Source organism: Vespa crabro, chromosome 7 (genome assembly GCF_910589235.1).
Source record: "Vespa crabro chromosome 7, iyVesCrab1.2, whole genome shotgun sequence".
NCBI lineage: Eukaryota > Metazoa > Arthropoda > Insecta > Hymenoptera > Vespidae > Vespa > Vespa crabro.
In genome coordinates, this window is record NC_060961.1 from 1,478,785 (window position 1) to 1,500,000 (window position 21,216).

Consider the following 21,216-nt stretch of genomic DNA (forward strand, 5'->3'; position numbering starts at 1 on the left):
CTTTGATCGTTAAATTAATAAAATTAAAAAAAATCATTTCGTCCATTAATATTGACAATATTGTAAAGATAATGATAAGATAATCATCAAATAACATTTTCTCTTGGAAAATACTCAAGTGTTTTCATTTGCCTGATGTATTCAAATATTTGTGAGTGTATAAATATATAAATATATATGTACTTAAGTACTTACTTGCCATGTCTTCAAATTAGCACCAGAGGAGCTAGGTATGTTAGCCACGCTTCGGCTGTTTAACCTCCTCGTTGATTTTTTACCAGGACTCCTCTCGGTCCCAAGACTGGAGGGTCCGTCGTCTTTGCCAACGATAGAGGTGGCGCTCGAATCGGTCGAATAATTACTAACTTGTCCGCCAATCTTGAAATCCGTGATCCTTTTTCTCGGCGTAACTCTAGGTATATGAATCGTCTCGAATGACGAATCCAATTGATTTCTAATCTTTCCGTTTTTCTGAAAATTCACGTTCTCGTAACAATGATGATCGCCCCTTGTCTCGGAATTACTTCTTGCTAGGGTTTGCCTATCGCAATAAGGACTTCCAGGGGAACCAATTTCCGATCTCTGTCCTCTGTGATAACGTACGTTCTCATACGAATGATCCTGAGATCTTACATTGTCACGACTTTCCGAATTACTCCGATAAAGTGACACCTTTGACCTGCTCGAGGAACTTGACGAAGAATTATTGAACACCATGTTCTCGTAAACGTCCTTCTTATCCTGATCGTGAAGTTGATGATCGTAGGAATCGGTATTCTCGCAATATGCGAAACTTGGACAATCATCGGTCAAAGGACTCTTACAGTTAGGTGAATTCGGTACGCTAGTTTCCGCCAAGGTCTCCAAGGTATCGTGAAAAGGATAAGGTGGTAAAGACGTTGGCTCGCTTGTATCGAAACGTTCTGAATCGAAGCTTTGACTCGTCGAGGAAGTTAATGGACTCGGTACGTAGAAATTCGAGGCATTGTCCTTTTGCGAAAATACCTCGGTCACGCTCAGTGCCTTCCTTTTTCTAATTCCAGCATTTATCTTACTGAACTTGCTCCTTAATACATTCTGAATATCCGCGATGCCTTTTGTAGTACCTACGTATGAATAATTTGATCCCGTTGCTTTGAGATAATAATTGAAAATTTTTCTTTTCTTTTTTTTTTTTTTTTCTTTTTTTTCTTTCTTTGAATTCGAACAAAGAAAGGAAGAAAGAAGAAGAAAAATGAGATAAAGAATAAATTTACCTGGCAATCTTAGGGAACTAGTTTGCAAAAGTTTCTTCGGTGAGCTACCATCCTGAAGACTTTTGGCAGCCGGTGATGCCTCCCTACTAGCTGGGGTCGATCTCACGGTATGAATGACACCTTGAGTTCCACCACCTGGGATCAACGACTCCTGCGGCTCCGACGTTTCCTGTACGGAACATCGTCTTCTAAGTTTTCTCCAACGTTGACTGATGCTCTTGTTCCACAGGTTAAGATCTATAAATGAGAAAAAGAAAGAAAAAATAAAATGAAATAAAATAAAATAAATAAAAATAAAAAAAAAGTAAAATAAAATAAAATAAAATAAAATTGAACGAAAATAGATATGAAATAAGAATGAAAGGACACAGTTGGATTGTAAAAGAAATTTTTTTTTTTCTTTTCTCGAACTCACGTAAATGTAAACGCGTCTATCTATGGAATATTGTAGTATTATCTCCCTGCTAATATCGAAGTTTGAATGACTCAAAGAGAGAGAATGCAGTTTTCGACGAATGACGAAAAAAGTGACTCTCCCCTCGAAACGGAAATACTTTATCTTTAGATTTGACGGACGGGAGACAGTAATAAAATCACTTTATTTAGAACGATAACATTATTCGGATATTCCGTGTGTTTCTAACGCGCTTGATCGTTATCGATCGTTATCAAAATTCTTTATAATATTATCACCGTACACAAGTAATTCACGGATATGCACGGATATTCGTGACTCGTGGTTAAAACTATTGTATATCTTTTGTAATTTCTTTCTTTTCTTTTTTTTTTGTTTTTTTTTTTTTTATTTCCTTCCTTCTTTCTTTCTTTCTTTCTTTTTTTTTTTTTTTTTTTTTATTAAACCGTTACAATTTACCGCACACTCGACGTACACGGTTAACCAAGCGTGTGTAAGCCCTCGATGTATACACAAGAATACACACACACACACACACACACACACACACACACATACACACACAGAGTGAGAGAGAAAGAGAGTAAAAATTTTATGACGATTCTCTCGACGAAAGAGAATGTACAATGATAATGCGATAAAAGATTTATAGTTCGTTTAAATAGAATAAAGAAAAAGAAAAAAAGAAAGAAGGAAGGAAGGAAAGAAAGAAAGAAAGAAAGAAAGAAAGAAAAGAAAAGTAAAAAAAGAAAGAGAACAAATTATAACAATGATAGAATAAATAATTACAATTTAAAATAGTCTCCATATTCTCCCACGTTTTGCGAATGTGCAATAATAATGAAAAGATTTTTCTAGGAAGGGTCGTGACCCTTCCTCTCCTCTCTCTTCTTCTTCTTCTTCTTCCTCCTCCTCTTCTTCGTTGCGGAAGACCGTCGGTGACCTTGGGAACTGTAGTAGCATTACATATACAAGACTTGACGACGCGCACTATTAAAAATGTTCGACGATGAATTATTTATCTATGAAAATAACGAGCCGATCGAAATTATGGTCGTCATCGTCGTCGTCGTTGTCGTCGTCGATCATCGATCGTTTAGATCATTTATATCATACGGTTGCACGATGAAAAAAAAAAAAAACTGCACTCGATAACGTTCAAACGAGAATCACCTAATTCACCAATTCACTGGCCTAACTTTGCTCCTTTTCTTTTTCTTTTTCTTTTTCTTTTTTCTTTTCTTTTCTTTTCTTTCTTTTTTTTTGTTTTTGTTTTCAATTTTTTACTCTCATCCCTTCTTCATGTCGATGTAATTAAGTATAATCAACTTTGACTCTTGACATATGTATTCGTCTTGAATTTGATAGGGAGTAAAAGTAGATGTAGAAATAAAAGTTGAAGTAGTAGTAGTAGAAGAAGAAGAAGAAGAAGAAGAAGAAGAAAAAGAGACGAAGAGACGATGAGTATACTAGCATAAGCGTTGAACGATGGTAGTCCACTGTCGAGTAGTCCTCGCTGACGCCGGACACGAAGGCATCGTTATCCGGCGTTACGGTCATCTTGCAAAATGCACTTTCACTTCTCTCGTCCACCAACGTATGTACGTACATAACATAGTACATATGTATATCTCACAGTTTTGCCGAGGTCTTCTTCTTCTTCGTTTCGAGATCGGACGAGACAGAATACGAGCTAACTCGTTTTATTCCTCAATCTTTACAAACAAAAATGATTTCACGTTGTTGTTTATTTCTCGTTGTTTATTTCATGTTGTTCTCTCTCTCTCTCTCTCTCTCTCTCTCTCTCTTTTTTCTTTTTCTCCTCTGTTTCACTTCTACTTTTTCTTTTTTCTCCTTTTCTTTTTTTTCTTTTCGTTTCTTAATTATTTCTTCTTTTCCATTTTCTTTTCCTCGATTTTCTTTCCCCTCTTCTTTCCTCAAACGAGAGAACGAATTTTTTTATTTCATTAAAATCGTATCAACTACTTACTACGTAGCAGTAAGAAGATATACATTGTCATTTTACGATACGACACGTTCAACGGAAGTTATATCGTTCAGTTTTATTTTTATTTCGTCGTGTATATAGACTTTTCGTTTTTACGGTTAAACGATAAATGCCATTCGATGAGTTAGCATTTTTTTCTTTTTTTCCTTTCCCCTAAGATTCTTTCAATTTTGTTGAGATTCCAATTTTAATTGAAAAAAAAAAAAGAAAAGAAAAGAGAAAATAAAGAAAGAAAGGAAAAGAAAAAAGGTAAACATTTAATTTCTCTCTCTCTTTTTTTCTTGATATATTCAATCGATAATAGTGATCACTAACCTTGTCTTTATAATGAATTTTTCTCATAAAAATCCATTATCCATATCATTTCGTTATCAATAACAAGAACACGTGTGTCTTACGTTCATATATATATATATATATATAGGTTGGAATTCTGATAAGCAGTAGCCTTTTACCGTAGATCCTTAAACTGGTAAGATGGACGATAAGAAGATTACTTCAGGTAAAAATTCTTGGAATTCACTTTTGCAATCGGGACTAAAAATTATCTTTGAAAAAAGATTTATGGCAAAGAGAGAAAGAGAGAGGGAGAGAGAGAGAGAGAGAGAGAAAGAGAAAGAGAGAGAGAGAGATAAGAGAGGGGATGGATTGAAAAGATTTAAAGGAAGAAGGTTTTTTTTATTTTTCGAATGGTTGATTCAGTTTTGTCACTATTAACCGAGTAAGAATCTCGTTAATTTATATTCCTCTCTGTCTAATATCATTTGTAGCTCTAGTCGTAACATCTCCGCGTAAAAGTAAAAGAATCCGACGATGTACGCTAGCATCCTTGGTTACATAGAAGAGTATTTTACTCGATGAATGATTGGTTGGTTGGTTGTTTGGTTGGTTGTTTTGTTACTTGCACCTGGGTATGTGTGAGTGCGTATTTTCTTCGGATGTGTGCACACACGCACGCGCAGAAAAAAAAAACAACGTAGAAGGATTCTCACGAGTTTGCTGACCGTGGAAACGTGAAACTTCTTTCACGGTTCACACGATCATCGATCGACCGATCGATAGATCGTTTTGTGCTTCCATCTATCTATTTATATATATATATATATATATATATATATATATGTGTGTGTGTGTGTGTGTGTATAAATATATGAGGTCGACGATAGGAATGTATGTTATTTCACGCACTTGAAAGTATTCGTCGATAGTCTCCGGTTTTTTTAATTTCTTTTTCTTTTTTTCCCACGGAAAGATACAACAAAAATTAAAAAAAAAAAAAAAAAAAAGAAAAAAAAAGAAAAAAAAGAGAAAAAGGTAGAAAAACGAAAGAAAGAAAGAAAGAAAGAAGGAAGGAGAGAAAGAATAAGCGACTCGAGGAAAACTATCGTCAATACTTGTTTTCTGTTTTCTATATTTTTTCTTTTGTTTTTTTTTTTTTTGTTTGTTTGTTTGTTTGTTTTGTTCGAGCTGCTCAAACTACGAAGATAGAGATTTCGAAAAGCACTTTAAACCGTGTGTAAGCCGTACGCGGTCTCGACGTGGACTGAAAGAGAGACTCCGTCGTTTGTACTGTTCTCTTTACCGTGTGCGTTCGACTGTTATAAAGTGTGTGTGCGTGGTCGTCTCTATGCGTACACACGCACGTGAACACCTCTGTACCTGTGCATACAGGGTGGCTCGAAAGTAAAAAAATTATACAATGATCATTCTCTCTCTCTCTCTCTCTCTCTCTCTCTCTTTTTCTCTTTCTCTTTCTCTTTCTCTTTTTCTCTTTCAATAAGAAATTATCCGTACATATGTTAGATAATTTCGACTTTGACTTAGAAATACCTGGATCGATTCTTAGAATAAAGGAATTATTTTGAAAATTGTTCTTTCCTTTTTTTTCTTCTTTTTTTCTCTTTCCCTTCTTTCTTTTGTTTTGTTTCTTTTTTTTTTTTTTTTTTTTTTTTTTTTATATATATATTACAATAATTACTTTCATTGCTACGCTACTGGTAAATAATTAAAGATCTATGAATAAGTTCTACGTATTAATATTAGAATTTTCGATTACATAATCGATTCAATCGATTTTCTCAATCATTTTCTTACGTTATATCGGAATATAAAAGTGTTTTAACAAAATATTTCTTTAAATGTTATTGTAATTATACATCGTTGTATTGTAATTTATTGTGATATATAAGTAGAGTTTTCTTTCATTGCATAATTATTTTCTCAATCTCTGTCTCTCTATTTTTTTCTTTCTTTCTCTCTTTCTCTCTCCATTATAAAAATTAAAAACAAAATGATAAAAAATATGTTTATCGTATTAACATAATTATAAATATGTTCGCTGTCATATAATAATTAAAGAATATTTTTTTATCATAATTATTATTATTATTATTATTGTATTGTGTTATTCTATCAAATAGATAACATTACTTACAACAATTATAAATATGCTAATTGTTGTATTATAATTAAAAAATATTTTTATTATTATTATTATTATTATTATTATTAATACTATTAAATCATTCAAGATTTTTATTAAAATATTATTTATTTTTATTAAAGTCTCGTTCAATTAAATTTATAAGATATTTTTTTACACGATTATAAATGTGTTAATTGTTATATCATAATCAAAAAATATTTTGTTATTATTATTATTATTATTATTATTATTATTATTATTATTATTATTATTATTATTATTATTATTAAACCATTCAAGATTTTTATTAAATCTTAATTATTGTTTTTTAGCCACCGTGTAGGTAGGTCTAAGATTTGTTCGGATTGTGCGCCGATTGTGGGAACCTTTCTCCGGGTATTGGTAAACGCTCTCTATGGTTATATATATATATATATATATATATATATATATGTATAATCTGTATATATATATATATGCAGTATACTAAAGAAAGACCTAAGCTGCGTATACACCTACTTAACGTGCATCACGGGTGCGTGCACACCCCATGAACGATTCCACTCGTGCGCCTCACGGTCAGGGCGGGACGCATTATTTCCTGTAATGATGTTAGTGTCCTTTGTGCGAATTTGCACGAAAGGTGGACAAAGCTTATTCTGTTTTAAGAGAAACCATACTCTCAGTTTGTCGTTACTATTCTCGCGAAAAAACGTAATACGATAAAAATTCGATAAAATGTTATTCATAGAGGATTCAAATTTTCGTAAACCATGTCGAATTTGAATATAATTAAGATCGATGTGTATACCTTATGTCGAGAGGAGATAATCTAAAAGAATTAAAAGAAAAAGCAAAAAATATGAAAAAAAAAAAAAAAAAAAAACAAAAGATTGTTCACGAAGTAATAATGAAAATATTTGAAAAGAGAAAGGGATGAATTTGTGTTTGTTATATTTAATTTAAAAAATTCGAAATTAATATATTGTAATTGTTTTATTAAAAAAATATTATTGATTTTTATTGAATTCAGATTGATTCGAGATTTAATTCGATATTCCTTTGATATTTAATGAAATCTTAAAGTATAAATCGTCAGATCGATGAAAGTTAATGAAATTTTCTGTGGAAAAGAAAAAGGAAAAGAACAAATAATTTTGTCAAATAAATTGAAGAAAGAAAAGATTAACGATTGTAATTATAACTAATTCGCAAAAAAAAAAAAAGAAAAAAGAAAAGAAATTATTAATTTCTATTAAATTAGAACGATTAGTTCGAGATCGTTTAATTCTAATGATACAGTATAGATCAGTTATCAGGCTAATAAACAATAATTATAAGTTTGTATGATTGTAAAAAAATTGTTCCATAAAAAGGAAACGAATAATAACAATAATAATAATAATAATAATAACAGTTGTAATTATTTAGCAAGAATATTATTAATTTGTATAAAAGTGAACGCGGTTAGTTCAAGATCGTTTAATACGAAATGACAATTTCAAAGTACAATCATCATGTACATAGATGAAAATTGATAAAATTATTATATTTGAAACAAAAAAAAAAAAACAATGAAAAATGAAAGAATTCAAGAGAATTAATACGAAGAAATCATAAAGTTAAAGAAGACAACGACGAGTTAATAATAATAATAATAATATTAATAATAATAATAATAATAATAATAATAATAATTCTATTAATTAACATATAAATTATTATTATTACATTATCATTGTATTATCAATATATTAATAAATAAAATTAAAATATAGTAATAATATCATTATTATTATTATATTATTTAATTAACATATAATTATTATTCATATAATAATAAGAATTATTATTATTATTATTATTATTAAAGTTATAAATCATATATCAGAAAACAAACTATTATTATTATTATTATTAATTTCTATTTTTATAATAGAAGACGATAAGAGTGTTATGATATCTTAAAATAGTGATCGAGTTGACTTAAGTAACATCTGTTTATCCGATAAAGATAGTAAATCAACAAAGGTACGATGTTTGCATGATACGTAAATACTTTTACGTAATGTCCCCGTTGATGATCTCGATATGCATATGCATGATTAGTGTATCGAATACAAAGCTGACATATGCGTGTGGGTGGGTGTGCGAGCGCGTGTATCTTTGTGCATTTTTAAACGCGACGATAATAAATGCATATATGTAAATACTTAGTAAGTATTTTTTATTGTACTTATTGTAGTTTTTGTCGTCGTCGTCGTCGTCGTCGTCGTCGTCGTTGTGGTTGTTAATGCCATTTTACACATACAAATACACATTTACAAGAAAAACGTCGTTACATTAATCGCCTTTTTCTGTTAAGGCTATGTTATTCCATACACATAAGTGATCCTTGGAAATGATTACTGTGAAACAGATATACGTATGTACATGTATGTATGTATATATATGTATGTAAATGTATGAGTACATGTTTACGTGTCCTTAACACACTTCTAAATGGTATTACAAAAATCATAAGAACGTATATTGAGAAATTTCGTTGTTAATTAAATACGAGTTGTTAAGTTATTTATCGATGTAAAAAAAAATTCTTACGTAAATTCAAATGAAATCTGACAAAATCTGCGAAAACAAAAATTGAACGTAATTAAAATCGCTTTGTCATTATTTTTCGATATCATTTTAATCGAATAAAGATTGAAGTATCCTCGAGCATAACATTATAACGCTCACCAATGTCACACTTCCCTTACTCCTCTCCTCATACCCCCCCCCCCGCCTCCCACATCCCTAACTTCGAACCCTTTTGACAAAATCAATGAAGAAATGTCTCAGGTTGGTAAATGTTTTCAAATGGATAAACGCTTGAGAAGTATCAAATTGTGTTTTATTATTATTAGATATTATTATTATTAGAACGTTGAATATATATATTTGTTTGTGTGTGTGTTACACGTACGCGCAATTGTGATTCATAATTCGCGATTGTTCACAGTTGTTTTTTTATCTTCTTAATTTTCTCTTTATCATTTTTTTTTTTTTTTCAAGATCAATATCAATATTTCTTCGCAGGCATTAAACAAATAATTCCAATATCGTATTAAAATTCTACAAATTAATTTTAATTTTATCTTGTAACTTTTTTCATTTATCTATTTCCAACATTTATCGATCGATAGAATTAAATGAAACATTTTCATTTTGTATCTTTTTAAATATAATTAAAATAAATCGAAAACATTTGAACTTCCCCCTTTGCCGACTCACACCCTGACTGGTATAATATTTTACGAGAACGAAAGAGAAAAGAAACAAAAAAAAAAAAAAAAAAAGAAAAAAGAAAAGAAAATAGAAACAAATATTTTTCAACGTCATCCAATTTAATTGCGAATTTTCCCTTTGTCCGCGATAAACGTGAGCATTTTGTACGGGGGGATATTTTTCTTTTATGGGGGGAAAAAACAAAAAAAAAAAGAAAAAAAAGAAAAGAAAAAAAAAGAAAAATTTTCGCAGAAACCACGAGGAGCGAATAAACGTAAATAAAGGAGTAACTCGAAATTAAAATTAATTGACCTATTAACCGATTGAATAATGCCGAATCGTATTTCGTAACATTCGAAACATACAACGTAATTTAACTTCTTTTTAATACGATACTATAGAAGAGAGAGAGAGAGAGAGAGAGAGAGAGAGAGAGAGAGAGAGAGAGAGAAAGAGAATAGTATCGTATTAGAGAAAGAAAGAGAAACATAGATAGGAAGATTTAGCACGTGTGTGAATGTCGTTCTTAGCCTTGGTGTAGTTTGTTAGCTTGTGTGCATGACTAAGTGAGTTAGCCCGAGTGCGTGAGGTCAAGTCAAGAGAATGTTTCTTCCGTTCGTCGGTCATTGTCTGTATCCTTATATTGTTTTTGCAGTTGTATGTTTCATTATCTTTATCTTCATTCTCTCTCTCTCTCTCTCTCTCTTTCTCTTTCTCTTTCTCTCTGTCCTTCTCTATCTCTATCTCGTTTCTCGTCCTAAGTTTATCTCTTTTCTATGTTACCTTTTTTTCTTCTTCTTTTTTTTTTTCTTTTTTTTTTTTTATCTCTCAAAACCTATCCTATCTCCTAAGTATAATATTTTTCTTTTGGAATTGTAATATCCCTATCAGCTCGTATTTATTTACTTATTTCTATCGCGCCATTTCTTCTTTTTTTTTTTCCCTTTGTCTTGTCAATTTAAGAATAGGACAAAAATTTGTCCGAAAGATAAAGATACAAATACCTTAGAAAAAAACATTTCATATACCGACTCTGTTAGACAATACGTATGCGCATATGTATATATTTTTTTTCTTTATAATATTTATCGTTATAATTATTATTAAAGAAATATATAATTCTATAGTTTTATTATTATCGAATTCATCCCTTTGTATGAATCTACATGTGGTACTAAAATTACAATAAATAAATTATTGTTCTCTCTTTTTATTATATTTATACATACCTACTACATACATACATACATACATATATATATATATATATATATATATATACTATACTTTCAATGCTTACTTATATACCGTTCATTGAGAACAATAAGCAAACTCTATGAACGACGGCGTGGTCTTTCTCTTCGACCCCTTTTTTGTACCTTTTTAACTAGGATTCTCTCGTGGAACCCCTTTTTAACGCAAGGGTTGCTTTGATAAATAAAAACCACAACGACTAGCAACGAATACCCTTTCAATCGATTCTTATGTAGATAGATAGAGAGAGGGAGGGAGAGAGAGAAATGGCATATGTTATTCATCATAAAAGTAACATATGCTTACCGAATCTTCACATGAATTTGCTTTCAATATATGTAGTTATTTAATCGAATTCATCAATGATAAATAATATGTATATACAAAATAACACACACAGATACATTTTATACATACATTTTATACGCATATGAGAATGCTACAAGCGAAATTGATTAACTTCAATCTATGAAATTTTTCTTTCGAATTTAATTTTCAAAACGTTCGACGTAATATTCATCAATTTTTATGTTCACAATTAATTTCCTTTAATTTTCATCATTTAATATCGTTAAATGAGAAAATTTTTTTGTAACCATTGAAAAAGTAAAATAATTTTCTCGACGAACAATCTGTTCGTTTGTCGAACGATACAATGTTTATTTGATATTATATATTAATTTTGAAAAAAAGGCAATTTATATTATTTCATCGTATTTCTTTAGTTTTAGTTTTATGGAGTTAATCGATTTGACAAATATAATAATTATTAGTACACGTGTATATACACACATGTACACACAACTATATATATATATATATTAAAATAATTTCAAGTAGATGCACTAGCATTAAGAACAAAGATTGAGTTTTGTATGAGTATCGAGAGAATGCGAACATTCTTTTCGTATACGTCACCAAGGAATTACCCGGAGACGTAAGTTTGTAACGTCAAAGAAGTCGAAGGATGTGGGTAGGGAGTTAAAAGGGAAAAGAGAGAGAGAGAGAGAGAGAGAGAGAGAGAGAGAGAGAGAGAGAGAGAGGGATGGGGGAGAGAGAAGGAGAAAGGAAGAGAAAAAGAATGAAGGAAAAAGAGATGAAAAGGGAGAGAAAGAGAAAGGGAAGGGGGGGGAGAGAGAGAAAGAGAGAGATAGTTGCTCCTAGATACAGAGTTGCAGCTGGAAATGCGTGTGCGCTTCGACGCATTCGTTTGTATATATGATACATACACACGTATATATATATATATATATATATATACATATATATATGTGTACGTATTTATGTACGTAGTCTAGTGGCCACAAGGAATGCGTAAGCTCCGTTAGCTCGACGAGAACGAACATAGTCCATTTTTTTTTTTTTTTGGTCTCCTTTCCATCGTTTCTCCTGCCTTCCCCACCCGAATCCCCCCCACCCCCTTTCAACGATCGCGAACGAAGGGAAGGATAAAAAAAAGAAAAATATCGAGGGAAGCGAAAAAAAAGGAACCAAAAGAAGAAAAAAAAAAGAAAGAATAATAAAAAGAGAAATAAAATTTAATTAAAGGGAAACGTATGCTCTTTTTTGCTTGCATCCCTCCTATCGTTCTCTCTCTCTCTCTCTCTCTCTCTCTCTTTGTCTCTCTGTCTCTGTTTCTGTCTGTCGTTTTCCCACGAATGAAGCAGCTTCCATTAAAATCGTAACAGACGTTTCAATTAATCGATATCTCTCTCACAAACGATGAAAGATCAACCAAGGAAGAACCATATGTATATATATACATGCTTCATATATAAGGGTATATATATATATATATATATATATATTATTTTTTTTTCGTATATATATTTTTTTCCTCCCAATTTATATCGCCATTCCAAGAGAGGAGAATCGGTTCTCTATCGTTTATGGGACGCCACGCGCATCACGGACCACCCTCGATTTTATTGCGAAGTTTACAACAACGATAAATCACGGCTCGAATAAGTAAGTAGGTGTACTGTATATAAGAACTCGAATAAAACTGCTTATGAAAACGAATATAACTTTCTAGAATAGGAAACGTTTTATGTATGAACATACATACATACATACATACATATATATATACATACATACATACATATATATATATATATATATATATACATACATAAATATATACGTACATACATACATACAAACATACATACGTAGATAAATACATGCATGGATAGATATATGCATATATGTATTTAAGTACACAAGTAATGGAGACAATTACGTTCGCTTTATTTTTCGAGCGATGTCCACAAGCTCTTGCATTTTTCTTTTTTTCTTTTATATATATATATATATATATATATATATATATATTTCTTTTTTGTTTTTATATAATTTCCTCTTTTTTCGCAATACAAAAATACAATAAAGGTCGACGACGTTCAGTCTGATAATAGTATATCGCTCGTGGTGTTGAGTTTTGTGTTAGTAGAGTTAAAAAAGAAGAAAGAGGAAAGTTACACACCACACACACACACACACACACACATATTTCTCGCGCTTGCAGCTGCATTTACGAGAGGTCTAAGGTCTTTTCCCTCTCTCTCTCTCTCTCTCTCTCTCTCTCCCTTTTTCTCTATCTCTTTCTTACGAACGGAAAAAGCAATTCAACTGGCACGAACTAAAGCTTCGAAATACCGACGAAAGAGTAATTTACGAGAGCGTCGAAAGCGTCTCGGCGATTTGAAGTAGAAGCCAGAAGAGGAGTCCTGCGAGAGAACCGATCGAAAACAATCTAGAGCTAATTTATCTACTTCTTCTTCTTCTTCTTCTTCTTGTTCTTCTTCTTCTTCCTTTTTTTCCTTTCCTTTTTTTTTCTCTTTTCTTTTTTCTTTTTTTTTTTTTTTTTTTTTTCCTTTACCACAGCCGTGTGATTTATTTACTCGCTAAAAATGTCTCTCGCGTCGCTACTTATCCGGTCAAGTTCGTCATTGGTAAATGTATCCGCGGCAGGGGTTATATAGAATTGAAAAAAAAAGAAGAAAAAAATAAATAAAAAAACGAACAAATGTTCAATATGATCTAAGGAAAAAAAGAAAGGAACAAAGATAAAAAAAAAAAAAGCAGTAAATAACGAAGGAAAGATCTCCCTGTTGACGTAGTAAGGGTTGAGAACAAAATCCTTTGATTATTATCACGAATAATTTGCTCATTGATTTTTCCAATTTAAATCCATTTTCTTTTTTTCTTTTCCTAAGATAAAGAAATATCATAGAATAAATAATCAATCATTTAATAAATAATTTTCTTTAAATTCTCATCGATATCTCTTCTTCTCATTATAGTTATATAAAATAATGATACGTATAGGATTCGAAAATTGGTATATATATGTGTGTATGCGTGTGTGTGTGTGTGTGTGTGATAATATTATGTACGTACTTATGTATCAAGTATTTTTGTTCTTTTATTCCTCTTCCTCTCTCCCCATCCTCCCAACCCGCCCTCCTCTACCAGCCCCCTCGGGCTCCTTCCTCGTATCGCGCCGCCGTAAAAAAATACCCACACCCGTTTTTTTTATGACATTCGACTCGACACCATGCCAACGGCGTGAATAGTTCGCAACGTGTGCGCGGAATAATCGGGTAACTGTACGCAGACAATGGCTGAGGCCACTCGGTACGCATCGTTGACTCCAATTATGCAAGGAGTTCTCAACTTGACGGCGTTAACGCTTAAAAATAATTCGAAATTTTCATTGACCATTGACGTAATTGATCAAATCGTAATCATAAATAATAGATATCGATAACACAGACATATCGATCGATATTCGTGTTTAATTTCTTCTAAATCCAATTTGATTACAGAAACATATTTATATTATTTTCGATTGATAACATATATAAATTATACGCTTTCGAATGATCGTGAAATAATTGAAACGTTCAGAGCCGAAGATAAAATTGAAGGGAAAAAGAAAGAAGAAAAAAGAAAAAAAGAAAAGAGAAGAAAAGAAAACATAATTAAGAGAAACGCTGTCGTTGCATCGTCATTCAATTGTGCACTGATGATCATAATACGCGCAATCGACTCTCGCCATATTTACAAGATGCATTTGCAGTGGACGATTTTTTCGAATCGCATGCCATGCGGTTAACATCGATCATTCTTTTAGATTTGTGAAAGCTGCGGCTGATAAATATGCAAGAAACTTTATGATTTAAAGATCGTAAATAATCGAGAAAATTACATGGTCATGGACGCTACGGAAGAAAAGTTACGACTACTTGGCCATGAGAGAGAGAGAGAGAGAGAGAGAGAGAGAGAGAGAGAGAGAGAGAGAGAGAGAGAGAGAGAGAGAGAGAGAGAGAGAGAGAATGAACGCGTTCTTCGTGATCTCTTGTGGTTGGAATAAAAGGAAAAAAAAAATAAAAGAAGAAAAAAAGAAATCAAATTTGAAGACGATCTATGTGAACGATACAAAAATGAAACGTTAATGTCTCATTTTTTTTTTTTCTTTTTCTTTTTCTCTTCTTTTTCTTCTTTCTTCCTTTCCAACGTTTCATTATGTTAAAAATTCAAGGATAAAATTTGTTCGATAAGATTTATTGCCATCGTATCAGTTAGAGAATATTTAAGTGCACGGATGATTAGATGTTGGTTAATAGTGTATATATATATATATATATATATATATATATCTATGTATATATGTACGTATATATGTGTTTAGAGACACGTAAGCTGAGTAAGCAGGCTGGTGTCAATGTTCGCCAAGAAAGAAGAAGCGCTTTTAACTGGTCGGGGCAGGAAACAGTATCTTTACATCGAATTTCAATCAGCTATGGTGAACTACCGTTTGAAGAACTTCCGGTTGAGAATTTTACTAAATAATCAGTTCGATCGGTAGGTAATTTACGGAAATTACGTCCGTAACTAATTAAATGGTAGATAAGGGATAATTTTAGGAAGAGAAAGAAGGAAAAAAAAGTTTTCGTACGATTTTTTTCCCTTCTCTTCTTTTTTTTCCCTTCTTTTCTTTTTTTCCCTTCTGTTTTCTTTTTTTTTTTTTTTTTTTTTTATTCGAATCAACAGGAACATCATAGATCGTTTTTAATTTATTCTTGGAAGATGGTCGGATATATTCGTATCCCATTTTTTATATAACAATTATTAGAAACAACGATAACAATAACAACAACAATAACAAACAATAATAATAAGAAGAAGAAAAAATTGTTCGTAGTTATTAAGGTTCCTAACTTTTAAATTGACAATTAGGATTTATTTCACAATTAATAAAAATATCATAATAATAATATTTTAATAATAATAATAATAATTTTAGTAATAATAATAAATCGTTCGTGTTTTTAAGCATCGAGATAAAAGAAAAATTAATAACATCGAAACTTATCGATAAGTATCGATAATTTTACAAACGTCAATCTATACGGAGTACAGATATCACGACACTCGTATTTTTATATTTAACTATTTAATTATAATATATACTTTACTTCGTGCTTTGCGATTCTTTTTACAATTTTTCGCTCTCTTTCTTTTTTTTCCTTCTTCTTCTTTTTTTTCTTTCTTTAAGAATGATAAGAGAATAATATATTCGAAGCTATCGTAAAGAACGGTTCTCTTGAGGTTACAAGAATGAAAAAAGAAAAAAAAAAAAAAAAGAAATACATAAATAAATACAAAAAATAAGAGAAAATATAAAATGTCACCCTTTCGAACGTATCGTTTAGCCCGAGAAGTACGAGGAAAGGAAAAAATGAATAAGGAAAAAAAGAAAAAAGAAAAAAAAAAGGAAAAAAAAAAAAAAGAAAGAAAGAAAGGAAACCAATTTATCTCCATTGATTTTCACATTGGCAATGTGAATATAATCCAAAGAAAAAAAGAAAATTATTGAGTCGGCTATGAGAAATTTTTCATTCATTCGTTCGTCTACTTCCCGGAATTTCGTCATTATATATCTCTCCCGCTGTAGGAATATCGTAACTAATTATAGGTAAGAACTATTAATTTCTAATTCAACTTATACGTTGGACTTTGTGAATAATGCGATTTGAATTAATCCCAATCTCCTTCATCATTTCCATTGACAATCAATCGTCGGGCTGGGCTGTCATTCGAACTTTTCGAGATTATTTTTCGATTGTAATATAAATATTTGCATACATATATACATACATACATACGTACGTATGTATATATATATATATATGTGACATGTGTCATATACATATGTTGACGTATTTACAAATCAAGGAATGTCCATCGTGCGTCATTGTCACATACTTATATATATATATATATATATATTAGGTTGGAAACTATGAAACGGGCGTTTTTGTTTAGTTTTTTATTCTCATTCAACGCCCGTTTCATAGTTTCCAAACTAATATATATATATATATATATATTTCTCTCTCTCTCTCTCTCTCTCTCTCTTTTATAAAAACATAAAATTCATCGCTTTAGTACTTTGCAATTGGATCGATGGTGTGTTGACACTTCTTATATGCTAATAAATCTTTCTTATTTGGCTCCTCTCGGTATGTTATAATATTTTTAAAAGAAAAAAAAAGAAAAAAAAAAAAAAAGAAAAGAAAAGAAAAAAAGAATATTGATCGTAACAATCACGTATTATTTCTTCAACAAATTTCCTTTTTTCGTTTCTCTTCATTTTTTTTATTCTTTTTCTTTTTTTTTTGTTTTTTTTTTTTTTGTCATTAGATTCGTCGATACTTGGATCCATTATTTTTATATCCCATCGAAATTATTGATTATTATCTCGAAATTGTTCCCTTTTCATTTTTTCTTTCGCTCTTTTTTTTCCTTTTCTTTTCCTTTCTCTTTTTTCTTTTTTTTTTTTTTGGTCTTTTACGTATATCAACGTAATCGTAAGCACGGACGATCGTGCATGCAATCTGTATTGAAAAATTAGCAGAATTTAACAGTTTATAGTGCCGTAAGAGAGAACGAATGTGATAACGGAATAGTGTAACGGATAATAATACGTCGGACACTTTTGATAAGATTTCTTCTTCTTTTTTTTCCTTTCTTTTCTTTTTTCTTTTTTTTTTCTCTCTCTCTCTCTCTCTCTCTCTCTCTTTCTCTCGCACACGCACGCACGATAAGGAGAGGCGCCTCCGGCAAACGTAAAGTCCAACGAGCTACAGAGACTCTCTCTGTTCCTTCATCCGTTGTAATGTCTGGAGCTTTGTGAACGCGTGAGCATTTAATTGTGTCAAGCACCATGAACGTTCACTATCGATATTTATATTCTTTTTACTTTTTCATTTTCTATTTTTTCCTATTTCTTTCTATCTTTCCTTCATACAATCATCAACATTCTTTTCGAACTTCTTTTTTTCTAACTAAATATACAATAATAACGATTAAAAACTTACCGATCGACAATTTAAATATACGGATATGTATTTATATACGTAAAATGTATATTTCGTAAATAACAACGTGATTTGCCGTATCGATTTATCGGTTCATACCGATAAAATCATTTTTTCTTCCTTCTTCTTTTTTTCTACTTTTTACAATGTCGATACATATATATATATATATATATATATATATATATATATATATATATATATATACGATTAGCAAATAATATTCCGTGGTTGGCAAAACATAATATATCAAACCAATTGACTTGGCATTATCAGCAACCCATTGAACCGGCAATTCAGGGTAATTGAACGCTCGGAAAGTGCCGGATCGAACGAACGAACGAACGAACGAACGGACAGCGGCTGTCGATAAAGCTTCAAAGTCCTTTTGTTAACTTTCCTCTCTAATTCTCTCTCTCTCTCTCTCTCTCTCTCTCTCTCTTCCTCTTTCTCTCTCTCTGTCTCTCTCTCTGTCTCTCTGTCTCTCTCTCTGTTTCGATTACGTAGCAGCATATTTTTATTTGACATACATCATTGTTGCTAACGCGTGCACGGAATTTGTATTAATGTATATACGATAAAATGTATAAATTATGTGTGTACGTGTGCGTGTATGTGTGCGTGTGAAGAACGAGAGAACAATGAATGAAAAAAAAAATTCTGTTGAAGGAGAATACAATTTTTTTTTTTTTTTTTTTTTTAATAAATTCCATCGATTGTAAATTATAAATTTCATTATCCAAGAATCGCGATGTGATATATTAAAAAGAAGGAAAAAAAAAAAAAATTGAATAAACAAATAAACGCTCGTTACCTCGTCAAATTTTCATTTTCAACCTCATATTTTTTGTTATAATACGATTTAAATTGTTTCAGAATGAAATCTATTTCCATAAAGTTTGCCCATAACGTGTTCGTATTAATTTAATTTACTTGATTAACAAAACTGAAGAAATAGCAAATCGATAGTTCGATAATAATTTTTTCAAAATTTTACACAATATATATACATATATTTATTCTGGATAGAAATTCTTCGTAGGATGTTATTTTGAAAAACAAAATGAACAAACGTAAGTAAAGACAATGATACGATATTAAGGTTTTATTCAAATTAATATCTAAAAAAAATTGCACGTATCCATTTGAATTGTATATTAGAAAAGAGAGAGACAGAGAGAGAGAGAGAGAGAGAGAGAGAGAGAGAGAGAGAGAGAGAGAGAGAGAGAGAGAGAGAAAAGAAAAGAAAAGAGAAAAAGAAAAGAGAAAGAGAAAAGACAAAGAAATATCAATGAGTACAAAATAATTTTAAAGAGGTGAAAGAGATAATAAAGGAGAAGTAGAAGTGACAGAGGGGAAGGCAACGATAGAGGCAATGGAGCACGTGCACTTTCGACTGCTCGTAATTAAGTATATAACGAGACTTGTTTACGCCGAGTACCGACGAGGCTGCATCGGTCCACGTCGCTGTCCGTCGTTGTATAATCTATAGAGCCGCTTAGTCTGCTGTTTTAATATGACTCTTCTCAGAAGAGAATTTACGGGACGATCGTATTATGCGTTACGATGACGTCGTCTTTCTCTTGCTTCTTTTCTAATCCGCCATTACTCTCTCTTTCTCTCTCTCTCTCTCTCTCTCTCTCTCTCTCTCTCTCTATCTATCTATCTCTCTTATTCTCTCGTTACAATTCTCTAAAAATATATATATATATATATCTTTTAATATCTCATAATCATAAATTATAGTATAATATGATAATATATATATATATACACATATTTTAATGATTTAATAATCGTGATCTTTTGAAATGTGTTAAACTAATTACAGAAAAAGCTTTACGATTTGTAATAATAAAAGAAAAAATAAAAAGAAATAAGTATCGTTAGACGAATAGAAAATAGTTACATTAATCGTCTTTGATAATGTCAAAAACGATGAACATCTTTTTAAAGAAAACAAATGTCTAATATAACGACGATACGAATAAGTAATAATTTAGAATATATCATCTTTGTGTACACGAAATTAAGAATAGATTAGATATAATGCATATGTATGTATATATATATGTATATATGTCTATAGAAAAGTTTGGTTTACACCATGAATTTTAATATTTCCTATTATGAATCATTTTTATCAAAAGTCAATTATTAATTAAATATTAATGAAACATTAGATATACGTGAAAAGATATTATTATCTTTGTTTATTTTTTTAATAGATGTAACACCTATATATATATATATGTATATATATATATATATATATAAACATATATATGTATCATTTTATATCTTGATTCTTAGGAATATCAATGAATATAAATAAAAAAAAAGAACAAGAAAAAAAATATATTTACATAATATTTTATTTAAAAAAAGCGGCCATTTTCCTGAGATATATCTAATAATAATAATAATAATATATATATATATATACATATATAACCGCGACTACTCATTTCGTGCACTCACGCACGCACAAACATATTCAGAAACATGAAGGCTAATTAAAAAGTTATTATAGAAACTAAGATAAAATAATTTGATTCTTTTAAGATTATTTCTGTAACTTCAATAAATTTTCCATTTCCTCATGAAGCATAATTTCTTCGTTAATTTTTTTTTCTCGATCAAAGTAAAAATCAAATTGACCTTCGTAGAATATTCATTTGCTGTGACAACGACAATAACAACAACAACAACAACGATGACGATGACGACAACAACGACAACAACGATTTTAATCATGACGACGATGACGACGTATAGTACGATAAATTTATTAAAGCGTAATATCGTGCGTAAATAAATCGACGATGGTGGTTTGTACTACGAATAAACGCTTTCACGATAAAACGTAAGCTATAAGGATATAAAGGAAATTCGATTCGTTTGCGCTCACGGAAGCACGTCTAAATGATTGCACCCTCGACGTTGTTGCGTAACTTAACTATCAATGTATGTATGTACGTACGTACGTACGTATGTATATATATATATATATATATATATATATATATACATGTATGTATATAAGTTTCATCTACGTGGGCTACGTGATACGCACGATTACGGGGTGAAAATGTCAGGCGTTTACCATGAATCTTTTTCCTTCTTTCTCTCTCTCTCTCTTTCTCTCTCTCTCTCTCTCTCTCTCTCTCATTCTTTCTTTCATTCTCTTTCACTCATAT

The 21,216-nt window shown here is 30.8% G+C and overlaps 1 protein-coding gene across 2 annotated transcripts in view; it reads right to left on the reverse strand.

Moving 5' to 3' along the window:
* Window positions 1–21,216, reverse strand: part of LOC124425314 — a 35,342-nt gene that overhangs the window by 602 nt on the left and 13,524 nt on the right. For both annotated transcript variants that reach the window (XM_046965505.1, XM_046965506.1), the window contains exons 3-4: window positions 1,257–1,493; window positions 196–1,106 (exon numbers count right to left, since the gene is read on the reverse strand). In XM_046965505.1, the coding sequence (XP_046821461.1) occupies window positions 196–1,106; window positions 1,257–1,493 (1,148 nt within the window). The remainder of the gene's footprint in view (window positions 1–195; window positions 1,107–1,256; window positions 1,494–21,216) is intronic.